This window comes from Pagrus major, chromosome 10 (genome assembly GCF_040436345.1).
Source record: "Pagrus major chromosome 10, Pma_NU_1.0".
Classification (NCBI taxonomy): domain Eukaryota; kingdom Metazoa; phylum Chordata; class Actinopteri; order Spariformes; family Sparidae; genus Pagrus; species Pagrus major.
This window is the reverse complement of record NC_133224.1, coordinates 21,495,698-21,514,906: the sequence shown is the minus strand read 5'-3', so window position 1 is coordinate 21,514,906 and position 19,209 is coordinate 21,495,698. Positions and strand designations below refer to the sequence as shown.

Sequence of the window (19,209 nt, the reverse complement as noted above, 5' to 3'; positions counted from 1 at the left end):
CGATCCCTGGCAAAGATGACCACTTGCGTTTTTAGGAGGGTGTTAAGTCTTGTGCCCAGCTGCCTACCAAGAAATAGTTCCAGCACCTCCTCCACTTCTCCTAATACCACAGGTGACATGACTTGTTTTTAAGTTATTCTCAGAGGCATAGGCGTATTTTCCAGTTTTTTGCTAAGCTAAGCTAATCAGCTCCTGGCTCTCTACCAATCACGCAGATTTTAAAGTGATAACAATCTTCTTTTAACTTTCATAAAGAAAGCAAATAAGTGTATTTTTCAAACTGTTTGACTTTTCTTTTAACACTTCCGGCACGAGGAAGCTTTTGATTAAACTGACTGAAATCTGGGTCAATTGGTTCAGTAACACATGTTGCTTTAAGTCTCAGAACTGGACAAAGGAACGCAGGGCAACAAAGGTTTTTGCTACAAAATATCACAAAATACACATGAAGCACTTGTATAAAATAAAAAGTGCGGCTGATGACACTGAGCTTGTTTTGCGCGGGGGGGGGGGGGGTCAGATTGTAAGCAGCATTTTGTGCATGTAGACAGTAAAAATCAAGTTTTAATGACGAGCTGAGAAGGTAAAAACCTTGCAATAAATTAGCTCTGAGAAGAGAGACACACGGACAAAGATGATGTAAAAGTTTGGTTCAGCTTCATTCAAATATACATCTTAACTTCCACACGCGCACGCATACATACATACATACAGTCTTCCAAATATGCCAGAAACCAACAACAAAAAAAATCCCACACAGTTTAAAAAAATAGCGAAAAGTTCTTTGTACACTTACACATAATAACAACTGTTAACATGTGCCCAAACCCTGACGTACAGCAGCATTCACTCCTAAACAGAAGGTTGTAAGCATCAAGCTACAGTGGGTGCTTTTATAAAAAACGCATGATCACAGTAGTTTCAAATAAAATGGCTCCTTTTTTTTTGAATAAATAAAACAGTGACAAAACGACCTTCATGACAAACAATCGGCGCAGAGCTTTCACATCTTTGAAATTCAAACAGGAAAAGAAAAGTCGACTACAGCAGCTGTTTTTGCTCCCAGCTCCGACATAAATAAAACGGGGATGTACAAACAGTTGTGGGTGAAAAAACCTCTCCCACACCCACACCCACACCCACACCCACACACACACACACACACACACACACACACACACACACACACACACAGAGCTCATTGCCTCACCTGCTGCACCACATTAGTGACTGGAAAAGGTGAGCCAACACAAAACCTCCTTGTAAAAACCACAAGAAAATAACCTTAAAAGATGTCAAGTGTTTACGAACTCCCTTCATTTTTTGAGCTTAAAAATCCAAGATTTAGCTTACTTGGATACACGTCTTGCTTTCCCCCCTGCTCTTTGACCTCATTCAGCTGACTTTGAAGAGTTTAAATGTTTCTGATGCACTGCAGTACGGTGTACTGGCAGTCAGAGGCGGAAAAATGGGGGACAGTTTTTGAAATGTTTCAGCAAGACCGGCAGGGGTGCAACTGAGAGGCAGAGCGGGACAGCATGAAGAGAGCGCTCAACGTTTTTTCCCTCCCTCAGTGGGAAGGAGAAGGAGGAGGTGGAAGTACTAAGAAGAAAGACAGATGAGGGGAAAAAAGAAAGGGATCGTTCTCCCAGAATTCATTGTGGCTGGTTGTGGGAGGACGGTACGAGGGAGTTTACAGAGAAAGGGAGACGAAGGGGAAGTCACTAACGAGAAAGGAGGAGGGAGGAAGGCGAGCAGCAATTTGATTCGAGATTTTGTCTCTCATCATCTACTTTACAGAAGTTTTTTTTTTTCTTTCCTCCAGATGAGCAGCTTCAGAATTTCTTGGGACCCCAGACGGATGTTTGCTTCAGGGCCACGCCGGTCCCGAATGTGGGGAAATCCTCTGCACTGCTCATGTCAGGAGCCTGGAACACACAGATACAAAATGATACACTGAAATAATACTGAATTTCCTCAAACAAAAGCTGGTAGAGGGCATGGTTGATACAAACAAATTAAGGACGGTCCCAAATAAAGGCTGGGGGAAAATATCGAGGCTGTATGTGTTAACCTCTCCCCCAAAATGTATTTAGTAGGAACGTAAAGTGCCACAAGATGGCAGTAGATACAATTAAAGTACAGTGATTCAACTGTGCAACTCACTGATTGTTTTCACATCACGCTCCTGCAAATATTTCAAAATAAACGCATCGTCAAGAAATGAAAAGATTCTGTCCAATGAAAGTCTGTATGTTTAATTTGAAAGTGTTGGGTTTGTGTGAATAGTATAATGCAATAACTAAGGTTTAACAGGGCAAACGGGAGCAGAACAGAAAACTAGGCAGCAAATTCTCACATTTAAGAAGCTGGAACCAGCAAATGTTTGACACTTTTGCTTGAAAAATGAGCAAATATGGCAACGTGGATTCAAGTCAAGACACTCAAGCTACAAAATATGAAGTGCATCTCTCTGAAACATTTAAAACTTCTTCTCTTAGCCACCTGCATTGCCTGTTCTCAAACTGATTCAGATTTAGTAAGATAAATCTATCAATATATTGACCTTGGACCACTGTGCCTGGAACATTCATGAATAAATCAAAGGTAAAATATCAGCATGTCCAACCTTGTTCCCTGCTGCGTTCCAGGGGGCGTCCCGCACCACAAAGCCCTTAGCCGGACCCCCGTTGCCATCGTCCAATCCTCCTGCTCCGCCTCCCCCTCCGTAGCGAGATGGAGGCTTCATGTACGCCGCCAAGGTCTCCGTCTCTGTAACGCTGAGCATCTGAGAGAGATAGAGAGAGGTGGAGAGAGGAGAAAGAAACTGTTCTTCAAACAATCCAATTAGCTCTTTCTGCACCTGTCACCTCCTTTAGCTCTGCCCTGCTGTTTAGGTGTTTTTGTGTATTTGTAGTTAATATGTTCATAATTCATTTAGCTTTTACAATCGTTCTTATTCTTTTAGTCTCGAACTTTCACCCTGTGAGATACTCAAACTTATCAGCTTTAGTACCAGGAGACATCACTGAATTTCTATCGATCATTGAAATTGTGTGTGACTACTGCGATATTTGTGAACTCACATATTCCTCCTCCAGGTTCAGCAGGTGGTCGATGGCGTTGTCGACAGTCTCTGGAAGGCCCGTCACCGTCACTTTATCTGGCTCGTCGGAGCCTGGCTGAGGGAACCTAATATCCACCTGAACATAAGAACAAGAGGTTGAAATAGCGCAAAATTACAGGTCCTACAGTTAGGCAAACACAGGGAATTACACTCCCGACCTTGAACTCCTCCATCAGCTTGCGTATGGCTTTGCCGCGGGCTCCGATGATGCGAGCGTGGGTCCTCGGGTCCAGATGAACATCTTGGCTCACCATCTCCTGCAACTCGGCCACCAGCTGCTGGATGGCCTGACGCGCCTCCTCCACGTTACGCTCGTACCCCGAGATCACGATCAGGTCCTGAGGAAAACATGTAAAGTTAGTTATAGAGGAGAGAATACAATCAAAATAGATATCTCAAGTAAAAAGGTTTTATGGAAACATAATCCCAAAATACAGAAAAAACAAACACCTGCTGTTCGTCTCCTTTGTCGGGGAACTGGATGCTGACGTCGTGGTCTTTCCTGATCTGAGAGATGACAGCTCCCTTGCGGCCGATGATCTTGGGATGAAACTTTGGATCCACAGACATGGTTACCTTGAAACTGCGCAGGGCCTGAAAAGGAGACCGGGCACCAGAGACTTAAATATCTCTCAAGGTTCAACTAAGTCAGTTTAGGAGTAGATATATTTGTGTTTACCCTGTCCTCCTGCTCGGCCTGCAGTTCTTTCACCCTCTCTAGAAGACCCAGCTTGGCTCGCTCCACGTTGGCTACCAGGCCCGTCACCTTGATCACATCCAGCTGCTTCTCTGGCTGTGGCACCCAGATGTTTACCTGTGAAACCACACAATCAAACAATCAATAAACCACTTTTTTTAATCATTTAACAAATTAAATGCAGTAGGAAAGGTCTCTCAGCCAGTAGATGGCAGCAGAGAGTGTAAACTAACCTCATACTCCTCCATCATCTTCCTGATCCCGCTGCCCTTCTGGCCAATGATGTAGCGATGAAGCTCATAAGACACTTCGACGTCCTCAGTTATGGGCACCAACGCCTGAAGGAGGAAGTAAGGTTATTATTGAGGAAACGGATGATAGAGAGTAAAAAAACAGAAGTAAACTGGCGCCTACCAGCAGGGCGGCTTTAGCCAGTTCACACTTCTCTGCACGCCCAGAGATGGTGATGATGTCACACTTGCGGGGGACAAACTCCGCGTCTGGGCTGACCTCACCGTTTTCCTGTGGTGGAGCCTCCTGGCCTGTTAATTTTAACACAGATGTAAACACTAACTGCCACATTGGAGTCAATTATTATAAGATTATTATGAGATTTATAGTAACAATTTTAAATATGTCCATGAAGTGACAGTGTTATGATGTTATCACAGCTGCAGGTGTACTTCTCCTGTTTGTTTTGTTTCTGACCTGCAGCGCTGTCTTCTCTCTCGGGGAACTTGATTTGGACCTCGTTTTCCCTGGTGATGTGCTGGATGCGGCAGCCTTTGGGCCCCATGATGGCGCGGTGGTAGCGCTGAGGGATGGCCACCTCCACGCTCACCTGGGACTCCTGCAAGAGAGGAGACAGCTGGGTAACAACGGCACTGACGGGGAAAACACATCACGACGAGTTCAGGAGGATTACTTCCATCATTTCTGGATGTAAAATCACGGAGCATGACATGTTTGATCCTGCCTGATGTTTAAAAAGCAGCTACTAGTAGCAATTAGATTCAATTCCTTTGATTTATCTTTGACCTGAAGACTGATGTTGATCCATACAGTTGTCTCTTGTCATATCCGGGCCATTATAAATATTTTAAGAAATTAAATAAAGATTACCGAGCCCAGTTCACAGCCACGCCTCTTTCAAGTCTGGATGCTTATATTATGGTGAGAATTTCCCACTTTTATCAATGAGAATATCCAAGATTTTTTCCTTGTGAATGTTTTACTGTAAGTCAGTTTTTTCTTGTAAATTTACAACTTAAATCTTTTAAAAAATCTGAGTTTTTTCCTGAAATTTACAGCTTTAATCTCTGAGAATACCCAATGATTTTTCTCGTAACTTTACAAATTTAATTCAGAAAAGTCTGAGTTTCTTCCTTGTAAATGTATTTATTTAATCTCAGAAACTTTTTTTCTCTTAAATTTACAATTTTATATCTAAACTAAATTACCACTTTAATCTCCTAGTTTAATTTTCCTATTCCCAATATTACACCCTGCCCACAGTTCTGTAATTATTTTTTTTTTTTACCCACAATGACCCTAATATGCCATTGTACTTGCCAGAGGTCTTTCCTCTTAAAAAAGGAAAAAACAATTTGGTCCAATATTGATCAAAATCACAATATACAGAACATAAACAAACATGTAATGACACAAATTTCAGTCTGTAACGTTTAACTTCTCAAATGTCTCTCACCAGGTCCTCGATGATCTCCTGGATGCGTTTCTTGGCGGCCTCCACGCAGTCCTTGGCGCCCTTCAGAGTGACCCGCTGACTGTTGGCTCCTGTGCGAGGGAAGCTAACAGCTACGCCGCCGTACTCCTCTGCCAGCTCCCGCAGCACCTGGCCTCTCCGACACACAAAGTGGCGGTGGTGGCGAACGTCTACGACCATGCTGTCCTCCACCACGTCGTCCTGGAGAGTGAGGACAACAGGAATGTGTTAAGTGGAGGGTATTTAAGTAGAGAAAGGGGATTTTTTTTAAGATTTAGAGAAGCTTTAAGATTGAACTACACACTTAAAAAACAATTAATTAGGAAAAGATGCAGTAATTACCAGGTTTTTTACAAGACTTTCCAGCTCCTTCTGAGCCTGACGAACAGCTTCCTCCTTTCCTACAATGGTGATCAGTTCCTGCTCTGTGTCATCCGGCGACGGGAAGATGATGCGGGCCCCCGTCCTGTCCCGCACACGGCGAATATTGGCTCCACCACGGCCGATCAGGAACTTATGATACTCTGGTTTGGCCTGGAGCTCAGCTGTGAAGTTGTTGACTTGCTGCAAAGGACAGGAAATGGATGTCAGCCACTCACTTCTCTGTCACCTCTTCTGTTCATTCATTCTCTGCAAACTTTTCTTTCTCCGCCCCCACCCACCTTCTCCTCAGCCAGCTGCAGCAGCTGTTTCTTGGCCTTCTCCACCTCGCCAGCGGGCCCTCTGATGGTGACCTTGTCTGAGCCGGAGCCCTCTGAGGGGAAATGGATGTGGACGCCACCGCAATCCTCCATGATGGAGCGCACGAGGCAGCCCTTAGAGCCGATCAGAGAGTTGTGCAGCTTGGCAGGGATGGTGACCTCTGCCTCCTTAATGTTGGCCTGGAGGGACGACGAGAGAAAAAGGGAGATAATGAGAGACAGCCATTTTTGTGGCATTTTGTCCTCTGCCTCGTCTCTTCTTGATATATAAAGGAATATTACAACAAATATTCAGACCTTAAACTTCAATTCCACTTAAATTAATCTAGGAATTTAAATTTGGTGGTTAAATTGGATTGCTGTTAATGTTTGGCTCCCCTTTCTCGAATTTTACAACACATTTCATGGTCACTTCTCAGCAGTTAGTTTGCTTAGTTGCCATCACATGACAGAAGTTTCAGAACTCAAGTAGTTTGCCAACATTTTTCTTGTCAAAATCATACATCCATCTAATATCAAATGGATACCACCATCTAGTAAATCAGATGCAAAAAGTATGAATATAAAACAGATTTCTTTTAGTATTTTGCTGCTAAATGTCTCAATATTTTTAGGTAAGGTAGATAAATACAAAGGAAAAGCATCCATTTCTGCTCAGAAATCCTGTAAGCTTTTGCAAAAACAGTCTTACGTCACTCACCAGTTCTCTCTGGATGGCGAGGATTCGATCTCTGGCTGCCTCACAGTTGCTCTTCTTGCCTGTGATGACTATCATCTCGGAGTTACTATTCTCTGTCGGCAGGTCGATCTTAGTGTTGGTCTCCTCGCGGATCTGGTGGCATTGATAACATCTTTAAAATACATTTAAAATACTTTAAAATGCCTTTAAAATACTGTAACTTTTGCTCTGGCCGCAGTATCTAAGAACAATACAGCTGAAATCTTTATGTGTTTCTCACCTTTTTGATGTTGGCGCCGCCTTTACCAATTATGTTTTTGTGAAACTGCTTGAAGATGGGTACGGAGAGCGAGAAACTGTTCTCAATCTACAAAAGAAAGACAGCTGCTGTGAAGTCAAGTGTAGAGAGACACGGAGAGATCAAGGGATAAAGAGAGAGATAACGTTGGGTCGTACCAGGTCAGCAATGATTTTCTGGAGGAACTTGGTGCATTTCTCCACCTCGTTCTTCGGCCCTCTCAGCTGGACGATGTCACTCTTCTGTGCCGGGTCGGGGAAATTGATAATGACCTGGAAGTAGATGAGATAACACGCTGTTGAATTAAATTAAAAATGGATCAAAACAAATTCACAATGATGAACAGGCGAGATAAAGTGCAGTAAGGGTCGAGGAGAAAGTTCACCTCAGGGAACTTGTCTCGAACTTCTTTGATCTTTTCTCCCTTCTGGCCGATGATTGTCCGATGGAACTTCTGCTCCACGATCAGGTCTTTGGTGCGCTCGTTTTCCTGTAAACGGGAAAAGTGTGAGTATGTGTGTGCACGTTGGTGACCACGAGAATGAGTGAATGAACCAAGCTAAACTTTGACCCCCTTCTCACCATTCTCTGGACCATCTCGATGAGCTCTCTGCGTGCCAGCTGGACTCCTTTAGGGTCTCCCTCAATCCGGACCAGGCCGCTTCGCTCAGAGTCCTGGGGGATCCGCACCGACACTTTGTACTGCTCCTTGATCCGATTGACTGTAGTGACGGTGAAGAAAAGCAGGGAGGGGGTGGACAATAAGGTTGATGGTTTTAATTCCATGTCACCATTTTTCACCTAAATCTTTGACAGTGTGTCTACAGGTATCAGACACTTACATTTAAACCTTTTGAAAACATTTTAAACCAAATTTAAGACATTTTAATGAGACATTTTAAGACTTTTTAAGGACCTGGATCAAAACACTAACCCCCTGTAGGCTTCATAGATGGCTGTAAATAGTATGTAGGTTCGTCTTTCATGGTTTTTGGGTTGAACAAAATGTCAAACAGTTCACATAAACTTTCCGAAGCACTCCTTGATCATAATCAATTTCTCCGCTTTAAACTGTGAAAACTGGTCGCGACCACAGTTAATGGTAACTCATGAATTGAGGCACGACGGCTGAAATTACAAACAGCCACCTTTCAAGCCCTTAAGACTTTATTACCGCTAATTTAAACGTCTTCAGGTTTCAGTGCATGTCTAATTTGCCTGTCAAGACCCACTTAAAAAACAGCCGACTCTACTGTCAGACTGTGATGAGGCTTCATTCAACATGCAGAGAAAGCAGAGTCATAATATGATCTGTACAGCAGACATGCAACAAAATTATGCCACACAACATTGTCACAGTGTGACAAGGTTTTTTCAGCAGCCTGACTTCGATGCAGGGTCTCAAATCAAGTAATATGCACAAGAGGTGACAATTCCCACTAAGAAAGTACTAACAAAAATCAGTGGATAATTTTCTCGAAAGCGCTCTGTCATATCACTAACTTTAAAAGTGTTGATGTCCCAGCTCTTTCTGTTGAAGTATACTCACTGTTGGCTCCGTTCTTCCCGATAAGGTGTCGGTGGAAACGCTGGTCTATGATGACTTCAGTGTAGTCCATCCTCACAAGCTGCAAACAGAGGGGCAGATTTAAGGTTTGTGACTGAATTTGTACTGAAGAAAGTCAAAGTCCCTCAGCTTTACAAGAGTCTTTACTTTAATGGAGCATTTGACTGTGGCATGAGCATTTTCAACGCAAGTACTTAACATCAACCCTGTAATTGAAATAAATATCCTATGTAGGCCTGCAGCTAATGCCTATCGATTTATCTGTAAATTATTTTCTTTATCATTTGCTTCATTTAGTCTATAAAATGTCAGAAAATCGTTAAAAAAGGCCCAAGATGACATCTTCAAAAGGACTTTTTTGTTAAGATATTAAGTATACAATGACATAAAACACAGAAAAGCAGTAAATCCTCATGTTTGAACAGCTGCAGCCATCTGGTGTGTCTGGCATTTTGGCTTGAAACATATCTTGAAATTTCTCCTGGAGATAAGATTCTTTTTATGTATTACTCAGATGTTTTTCGGATTAGCTGTGTGTGTGTGTGTGTGTGTATAAGTACTCACCAGGTCTTTGATGATCTCTTGTATCTGGGCCTGAGCCTGCTCCACCTCCTCTGTTGGCCCCTCCAGGCTGATGCGCTCCTCACCGTCTGTAAACTCTATATGAACCTTCACACACATAAAGACAAACCCATCTAAGTATTACAGGTATCCTCGGCCACGCTGCTGTCACTTGTCAGTTTTCCCTCCTTCATCACCTCCTACAGGTTTAGTACTCTGTTTTATTGGTCCCACACGCTGCCACTGCAGTACAACCTTTATCCTACTCAAAGTATTCTGTCATATTGCAAGAAGAAGAAGAAGAAGAAGAGGAAGAATTTGTGTTTTATCTTTGGTTTCTACCTCTGATCATCTCTCCTCTTACCCGTGGTAGCTGCTGTGTGATCCGCCCAATGTTCTGTCCTTTCTTGCCGATGATGAAGCGATGCAGCCAGGCTGGAGCTGTCACCTCCACCACCATCACACTCTTCGCCTGCGCGGGGACAAAAGGCTCACAAGTTCAAATCTAATTTAAATTCACAACCCCTCTGAAATCTCCGTCTCTCAGACCGGTACACCAATAAAAAGAGAAAATGTGTCTCGACTGTGACTCTCACCATCATTCCTCCCCCCTCCTCCTCCTCCTCCTCCTCACCTTTGCGTACACCTGCGTGAGCGCCGGTCCCAGCTTGTCGGGCTCCCCCCTGAGGATGATGGTCTCTGAGCTGGAGTCCAGAGGGGGCATCTCCACCGAGACCCCCGTGGCCTCCAGGATCTCCTGCAGGGTGTTGCCCTTCGGACCAATGATGTACTTATGCTGAGACTTCTTCACCTCCACGGAGATGGTGGTGGTCTTCCTCTTCTGCGGGGAGAAGATAAGACATGATAAACAAGCGGCGTGGGAAAGACGACAGCAGTTAGAGGAAGGGCGGCAGGAGGAAATGGGGGAAATTGAGGAGCACGGTGAGGGATGGATCGAAACACACCAGATGACAGAAAGAGGAATGAAGATGGGAAGCAGGTAGGGAAAAAGATGGCATGAGTAAAGAAAAGGAGGACTGAGCGGCGGGAAGACAAAAGGAGAAAATGTATTTGTTTTCACCTCTCATACATACGCACTAAATTACATTAGCATTCTCATCCTGTTGTCCACCAGTGAAATCCAATTTTCTCTCCACATTATCTCCGGCCTGCCTATCACCGGCGCTCATCTGGTACACACTCCCAAACACACACATCCTCTCCAGGTTTCATCCATTCATCTTTTATATAGAGTCTTGTAAACTTCTGAAGAGAAGGCAGCAAATAAAACACCACTGTTGGAAACAATAATGAAGCCTACTTGTTCCAAAACCACGCAGTTTGTCTAACTCTGCCAAACACTTTTATTACAGATGAGGTCAGCTCGCTCACAGCAAGTCATTCTGGGTAGCAGGGACTAAAAAACTGGCATGAATTTACTTGCCCTGTAGACTATAGCCAGACCTAAAATAGCCTATTTCTCCATTTGTACAATTAAAAACATAATATTACAGTAAAGACAGTTCTTTGGCACAAGCTCTTCCTTTGCCATGCTGCTTGCTATAATTCTCTTTGCATTGTTTACAACACTTCACCCAAGGAAGTGCCACATGAAGTAATTAGTCCAATCAGCGTTGCCATCGTGTTGGCTACATCCATCTATTGGTTTGTTCAGATAGCTCAGATCTGCCTGTCAATGAGGTTAAGTGAAGTTTGGGTCAATAGATCCAATCTTATATATACACAGCTGTTGACTGCTGTTCAATCTATTAAGAGCCGAGATCAAATTTATTTATTTTCAACTGTCTGACAACAGAAAACAGATGTAAGATAAAATAGAACCCCAAGTAGCCAACATGCTGATTCCCACATGACTAACATGAGCACATGACCTCTGTGTTTGGCGAAACATGGTAGGTAATATCCGGTGGAATTTTTACTTAACAAATTACAGACGAGGCAAATTTGATTAAAATTGTCCTTCACAATTATTTCAACTCCCCAGGTGATACTAGTCCTGTGTGAATAGGGTTTAAGAGGACACTAAATATCTCTGCAAATCACCTAAAAAGTAGATTGTGAACGCCTTTAAGATCTAAAATCGCTTTAAAATGTTGATTAAAAAGACAAAAACTGATTCAAATGAAATAGCTATTGAGAGACCACACTTATTGACACAAATATGTAGAAAAGGAACAGAAAGAAGGATAGCAAAAATGACTGCAACAGTTAAAGGTCATTTAGTAAGTTGTACGGGTAGTACACTGCAATTGATAAATCAACTTGTTAATTTTTGTTTGGGATTTTTTTGACAGTAGAGAATAGAGACAGCAAACAAAAGGTGAGAGAGAGGTGAAACAAAAGTCCCCGACAGGAATCGAACAGTGAACGCTGCAGTTATACGATATGTGCCTTTACCATTAGTCCTCCAGGACACTCCATTAGACTGCAGTTAGATTAAATATGATACGGCTACTTTAGCTGTTGCTAAACCATTAATCGCTTTCAAAAATGACTCAATTAAACATTACAAATCAATTCTAAACTCAATCAGGAACACAGGTAGGTTAGTTAAGTTAATGAGTTTATATGAGATCCTCAACAAACGCACCTTGTCGTCGTAGATGGCTCGGATGCGGTTCAGCGCCAAAGCGACGGCCTCCTTCTCCCCGGTGATGACGATCTCGTCCTTGGGCAGGCTCGGCGGTGGGATGCTGATGCGAGCGCCTGTCTCCTGGCTCAGCTCCTGCACCAGGCGGTTGTGGGCGCCGGCGATAAAGGGGTGGAAGGCCTTCTCCAGGGAGAGACGCTCCACGGCTCGCTTGTCCTGGTGGGTGGGTGAGGAGGGGGAGTCGGCAAACAATAGAATATGTGAACAGTGGTTTTACAAGATGTTGAAGATGACTTGACTGATTAGTGAGGCAATAAAGTGCAACACAAATTAAGTCCATGGCCAACCTGTTCAGCAGAGATCAGAAGTATCTCGTGGCGAGCCTTCTCGATGCCCTCCTTGGTGCCGGTGATGCGGATGTTGGCGCTGGGGTCGTCGGGACGTGGAATAGCGATCTTGGTGGCGGTCTTCAGCTCCAGCTCCTGCAGCTTCTCGCCGTTCTTACCGATGACAAAACGATGGTGCTCCTTGGGGATGGCGACCGTTGCTGAGGCCTGGTGGAGCGGGAGAAAGTTTGAAGGAGAAAGTAAGATATATTTTCGATTGTTAAACAGTGGAAAATGGCAGTAATTTATTGGAGCAGAGCACATTATCTCCCCTGAAGTGATTAAATTTGCATTATATAGATCCCTCTTAGGAGTTAAGGTTTAGACATATCCATAGAAATACAGTAGGACTGTAATTGGATGCAGCTTAAGAGTAACATTGAAATAGTTTTCAGTAAGTAAACAAAACAACAAAAGCATTCGACCTTGCAAGGACGACAGAGTGTTTTCCTGCACTATTGTATCAATAACTGCAGCTCAGCTAAACAGGTGGACCTCAGTGTACCAATTCAAGTGGAAATCAGCATGTTTGCTGCTGAAGCTCACAAAGGTCCCCCCCCAGGGAGCTGACGGTCATTTTTCAGCTCTACTTTGTGTCCTAAACCGGCCGGCCTGCACAGAAAGAGTTTTTAAAGTTGCAGCTAAAACTCTTCCTGTGTATCTTTGGATCCTCTAAAATAAATAGCAAATACCAGTAAAAGTAACAGATAGTCACGTTAACACTTCTCTGGTCTCGCTCATCACTTTAAGTGGTGATGTGAGTATTTGTTCTTCCTCAAAAAAACATCTGCTACCCAGTGGTATTTTTCAATGGATTCACCTTCAGGACAAAAACTGCTTGTGAAACTCGCTTTTTGCACTTCAGTCACTTCAAAATAGAGTTGGTCAAACTCCAAAATAAAGGAATGTGTAATCCCTAAAAATACAAATTGTTTCTACACCAGCACACAATGTGCCTGCACAAATATATTATCACATAATTCTCACCAGGCACCACGCCTATGTGCTTTCATGTTCTTCATTAAAAACGAAATGAATTCATAAACTCGTGTTTTTGCACTTGTTGTTTAAGGACAGAAGAGATCCAGTTTGTGACAGCAGCACCAACAATAATACCACTTGGAAAAGTTGTCTGTTTCCACTTTTAACATTTATTTACACAGTAAGTCCATTGAGATTAAGATCTCTCTTTTCAGACCTATCAAATTTGGTGATAATCTCATGACTCCAATTTACAAGTTAAATCATAACTTCATGCAAAAGCAACAAATTGTATCTATTTTATTTTGCATATTTGGAAAACCAACTTGCTGCGTTATTTCCAATAGAACTTTGATTTGCAACAATGGTCTTGACTAACACATTAATTATTTTTACTCTTACGTGTCATGTTCATGTTTTTATTGTTATTGTCATTTTTTATTTGCCATGCACTCTGCATCACGCCAGCCAACCTGTTAACAAACTATAAACACAAACGACTTTGGTAAATTTACCTGCGTCTGCAGACGAGCTACGATTTCCTTGCGAGCCTTCATGACTGAGTCCAGTTTGCCGGTGACCATGATGGACAGGCCCTGGTCTTTGGCCAGGGACAGCTCGATGTGGGCCCCCGTCCGCTGCATGATGTCCAAGCACACTTTGGCCTCCTCGCCCTCCCCGAACTGGCTGTTGTCCTTGTAGCGACGCTCCTCAAGGGGCACGTGGAACACCTACACACACACACTCTTACAGGTTAGAGGAGGAGGAGGAGGAGGAGGAGGTGTCTTCTTTTGGTTATTTTTACCATACCAGGTGTTCCCCTTTTTACCAGCTCTACTGCGGCTGATGTTAATACTGTTAGAAAAATGTCTGAGCAAAAAGAGCTGAGCAATGAATTGTTTTGCAAAGTAGAAACTGACTGTTAACAATGTCTTTCTGTGTGTTTAAGTATGTGGCTGCTGACCTGGGTGATGACCGAGGCTTTGATGGGCCTGATCTTGCTCCCCCATGCTGAAGCCGGCTCCCCGGCCTTCTCCCCTGGCGCCCCCTTCTCCGGCAGCGGAGGGAAGGCCTCCAGGTAGGTGGGGATGTAGGCCTCATCCTCCGGGACACAGCCTGGCCCCAAAGAGACAAAGATAAATAAGGCAAGGATGAAAGTAAAGATGGAGGAAGGAAGATGGGGATAGTACTGAGATGAAAAAGTATCATGCACAGTACAAGAAATCACTACAATGGCAAGTAAGAGAAAATCCAAATACATTGGCCTGATCTCTTGGGCTAATAAGTGGCTAGTGAGGTGAAACCCCTTCTCACGAGGAGTAATAACAGGTATGTAGTTGACTGGTGGATGTTACCTGAAATCTCCTGGTCCTTGAGGCCACTGCGATGCTCCGCAAAGCTCTCCGGGGTCAACACTGCCACTGAGCTCATAGTTCAAGAATTATTCCGCTATTCCACTGAAGACAGAGAGGTGGGGAAAGATGAAGAAAAAAAAGCGGCGAAAAAAAGGAAAAAAAAATCATCTCTGAAGAGGAAATTAGTGGCTGTATCTGCATGACATTTATATTAATAAAAACGAACTGGGTGATCAAACATCAAAAAGCCTGTATCTCTTATATTTGTTCTTTTCTCCTCCCTCGATTACACAGTGTGTATTCTCTAGGATCGCTTGCCTAGATTCCCAGAAGACTGAGGCTGCCTCTGTGGCATTGCTACACTGCACCAGTGCTGCACGTTACACCTGAGATGCTCCAATTAACACTTCACACGCCACAGACAAACACACAGTGCCACAAAGCCTCAGGGACAGGGTTATCACAAGTCACACACTAAGAGGAGACTAAAAACAACTGCTGCTGACATTCCTTGTGATACAAAATCACAGGATCTATTCAACAGCGGGACTTCCCTGAGCAGTTTTTCAAATAAAATAAAATACAAAGACATCAAAGTCTGACTGTGCATGTTTCATAAGCACACAAGAGACAGTGATCTAGAGAGAAAATTGCCTTTTTATGGCGACCAACTGCTGGTGCAGCAATAAAATAAAAATCATTAGAATGCTAAAAAGCAGACATTTACGAGAACATCGTTAAATTGTTCTCTAATTAACAGTCAATGGAGGAAACAGGTCTTAGATCTCTTCCTTTTTTCCTGTTTTTTTAGATTTCAGATAAAAGCCATGTTAAAAATGATGGCCGAGCTGTTAAAAGCACTGCTTGTTTTGACCCAACAGTTTTTGCTTTATATCTTTGATGTTGTTCTCAGTCATAAACAGGCATGTGAATCCATTCTCTCGCTGTGTGATGCTTCTGGCTGAGCAACAACAGCGACTTTGTATTATTATGCAAGATCTGTAAAATGTTTCCCCTCGGATCACTTATCCTGATATATTACTATGTGCTCCCACTGTGTATTCATATCATAGCTGCCAAGTGAGAAACGCTCCTGCCCTTTAAAAAGAAAAAAGAAATGTCTAAAACAAAAGTACAAGTTTTACAGATCTTGTGGGAAATACTGCAGGATACAGCACCACTAAGTTAAAGCTGCGAAAGCTCTGATCAGGCAGTCGAACTGTATTATGCAAAGTGAGCCCAGGCTTACCTGCAAAAGGTCAATTGCCAGAGAGTCCGTCCAGTTAGCTGCTACCGTAGGCGCTTCAGTGTGAGTGTGTGTTTCAGCTCCTGGGTGCACAGGAGAAGAGAAAAGTGAACACTGTAAATCAAAAAGCTCTACAGCACGGAGGCTGGGTTAATACTGTAGACACCCACACTGCACTGCACCTTATACTGTCTGGATCTGATTCACTCTCCTCCTTTCTCTTCCCCTCCCCTCTCCACATCTCTCTGCCCCATCGTCCCTCCTTTATAGTTTCACAAATTCGTCCTCACAAGAAATTCAAGAGTGAATGTCTCTTTTTTTCTCTCACTTGTTTGGAAGTCTCATACTGGGATTACAGGAGAAAGAAAATAACTAACAGCAGGTAGTTTCAAATATTACAAACTCGTGCTGCGGAGCCAACTTTCTTTTAGATTCCAGTGGAGATCCAAATAACTTCAAAGACACCAAATATGTTAGGCTAAAGTCTCAGATGTGTATAAAATGATACAACAAATGTGGAATATTTCTATCGGATGGAACGGTACAGTCAAAAAAGGAAATCGATGGAGATGTCTTGGGCTTAATTACTGCTCTTAGTGAAAACATCACACAGCTTCAGCGAAGAACTGGATCAAGCTGAGAGGGAATATGAAAGATGATTTTAACAACCTACTTTAGAGGAAACAAGGAAGATAACTTCTACTTCACTACATTTCAGAGGCAAATACTCCACCTTTTTACTCCATTTACATCCCTATCCACATTGACTGGACAACAATATTTACTTTGGAACACACAAAAACTAAATATTATAAAATACGATGCATCCTGACAGTGCTACAGTAAAAACCTACCTAGAAATGAATGCAGCAGTAATAATTAATACAAGTACACTGTAATTATAACAGATTGGGATCATTCCCCGCACATATTGAATGCTTTTATTTTGGAAACTTTAAGATATATTTTGCTGTTAAAGCTTAAGGACTTCACTTAAGTAGAACTGTAAATGCAGATCTTTATTTATATTATTTGTACACTGTGGTGATGCTACTTCTGCTTTAATAACTTCACGCAATACTTCCTCCACCATTTGCAAAGGGGTAAAATAACAAACTATCGCCGCAAGCCTCCCATTGTGAGCAACCACAATGTTAGTTTGCCAACAATTACATTGAAATGCAAGAAAGCGACACATTTAGAAAGAAAGGAAAGGAATACAGTGAATGGCTTGCTAAAACGGTTTAACTTGTCAGCTGCAGTGTTTAATATCTGTGCTCTCTACAGAGATAAGAAATACAGACGGTGACATTAATCCATCGGTGCACCGTGCTAGCTAACGGTTCTGCTAATCGCATCTCTCTCTCTAGCTGAACTACGCTAGCTTGAGGATGCACTGCATGGCTAGTCCTGCTAGCTTAAAGGCTATGTTAACCCCTGCTACGGAACAAATGCTAGGAGTTTTAAACAATTGTTAGCCCGGCAGGCTAAGCTAACACGCATCCCTGCGCTCCGACCTCAGCCGGGGATGATTAGGCGCAAGGACTTTCTGATAATCGGCTAAAAAACAAGCCAGGCGGACAGATAACCAGCTCCAGCTCGCTAGCTCCGGGGGCGCTAACCTTGCTAACCCTGCCTGCTTCTCGTTAAACTTGAACCGGCTTTCTCGCTTCCGTGCCTACTCTCTCATTTCATCCACGGTGCCCACAATTAGACAGAAAGCGAAAATGAAATAAACGAGGAATCCCTACCTTTCAGAGAGAAAATATAGCAGAGGGTGTATGTTTGACAGGTGATGGTGTAAACACAGATGTGATTGGTCTAGGAGCATTTCCTCTGCCGGCGAAGCGATACCAGCATGCACTGCGACTTACAGAGTATAAAGGAATTGCCGCAGTATCTTTGCGCAACAGGAGCATCCTAGTTAAATAGGTCCGCGTGATTTTACTCTCACTCTGCTGTTAAATTCAGCAGGGGAAGCAGATAAATGGCAAATGTGATGTGCTGAATTCCAATCGATCATTTTCAAAATGTCTGAAGTTATTCGCCCCAGCAACGTCTTACGTCTATCAAACTGACCGGGTCTACTTCTCATTCATAATGGCCTTTATGTTGCACAGGAGTCAGCGCATCATACTACTGATGGAGTTACAGGCAGGTGCTATAATGTTGTGATGTTGTGGAGGCCCATTTTCATCAGGAAAGGGGACAAGATATGATAAGATATACATTATAGGGGAAAAAAATATAATACCACTCCACTACTAATAATAGTATGAGATAGTAGGTAGATATTTTGACTTTTTAGGTAACTTTGTAATAAAGTAATGGAATAGGAAGTTAAAATCATGAATTAGTAGGTCAAACATATGATGAAAAAGTGAAAAAAGTTAAATAAAATTTTGGATTACTCAATCAAAATGATGACACTGTAATTAAAAAGGTTAAATCTGTATATGAATTTTTTGGGAAAATTGTGCAATTGTGAGTCATAATTTGGGTTGCAAAGTCAAAATTATTAGATACTAAGTAAAAATTTGGATTCAGGCAACTCAGTCAGAACTTTGACCACAAAGTCAAAATAATGAGATAGTTAGTAAAAAAAATATTATAGGTAAGATAAGTCAAAGTAGTATGATCGAAAGTTACATTTTGAAAATGTTGCAATTCAAATTTGGACTTTCTGATACAATTTATTGAGATAGTAAGTCAACATTTTGAGTTGTGACATCAGAAATAATGAGATAGTCAACATTTTGAGCAATTAAGTAAAGATCACAGTGAAAGAAAAGGCAAAATGTTGACTTCCAAAGTCAGAATGATGATACAGTGAGTGAATATGACAGTAAGTCAAAAACAATGAGATAGTGAACTGAGTATTTTCAGGTTTTAATCAGGTTAGTTTATTAATTAATTGTTTTTTTGCAGAACTATTTAAACCTCATGCAACCAGTTACAGCCCAAAAATATTTTTTGACTTCCTGTATGGCAGTGAAAACAATAAAACATTTAATATAAACTGTAATCTCTGAAGAATCCGGTTGCTCCAATAGACAGACCTGTTCCAAACTGAGGCGCTAGGTGGAAGAAGGATACAGAAGTAAAACACAGAGGTGAGGGGCGGGACGTGTGCAGTGGCCAAGCGCCTCCTGCTGTGCACCTGTCATTTACCATAAAGAGTTGGTTGTATATGTCTTCTGTATTATGTGTCATATCCATTTACAGGCAATGGTCATAAAAAGCATTATATGATGTCACGTCACTGTTCATTAAC

At 42.5% G+C, this 19,209-nt stretch overlaps 1 protein-coding gene across 1 annotated transcript; it reads right to left on the bottom strand.

The window, feature by feature from the left end:
* Window positions 1-1,734: 1,734 nt before the first annotated feature.
* hdlbpb (high density lipoprotein binding protein b) lies at window positions 1,735-17,770 on the bottom strand. Its single transcript, XM_073475390.1, has 28 exons — window positions 17,687-17,770; window positions 15,939-16,018; window positions 14,690-14,791; window positions 14,299-14,450; window positions 13,850-14,065; window positions 12,315-12,521; window positions 11,968-12,183; window positions 9,991-10,197; window positions 9,721-9,828; window positions 9,360-9,464; window positions 8,778-8,856; window positions 7,811-7,950; window positions 7,614-7,718; window positions 7,387-7,500; window positions 7,211-7,297; window positions 6,952-7,083; window positions 6,213-6,431; window positions 5,893-6,114; window positions 5,533-5,751; window positions 4,533-4,674; window positions 4,239-4,366; window positions 4,058-4,162; window positions 3,807-3,941; window positions 3,578-3,721; window positions 3,286-3,465; window positions 3,087-3,203; window positions 2,630-2,788; window positions 1,735-1,928 (listed from the first exon to the last, which is right to left on the bottom strand). Exons 3-28 carry the CDS (start codon window positions 14,763-14,765, stop codon window positions 1,836-1,838), a joined length of 3,807 nt encoding a protein of 1,268 aa, XP_073331491.1. The 5' UTR covers window positions 14,766-14,791; window positions 15,939-16,018; window positions 17,687-17,770; the 3' UTR covers window positions 1,735-1,835.
* Window positions 17,771-19,209: the final 1,439 nt, after the last annotated feature.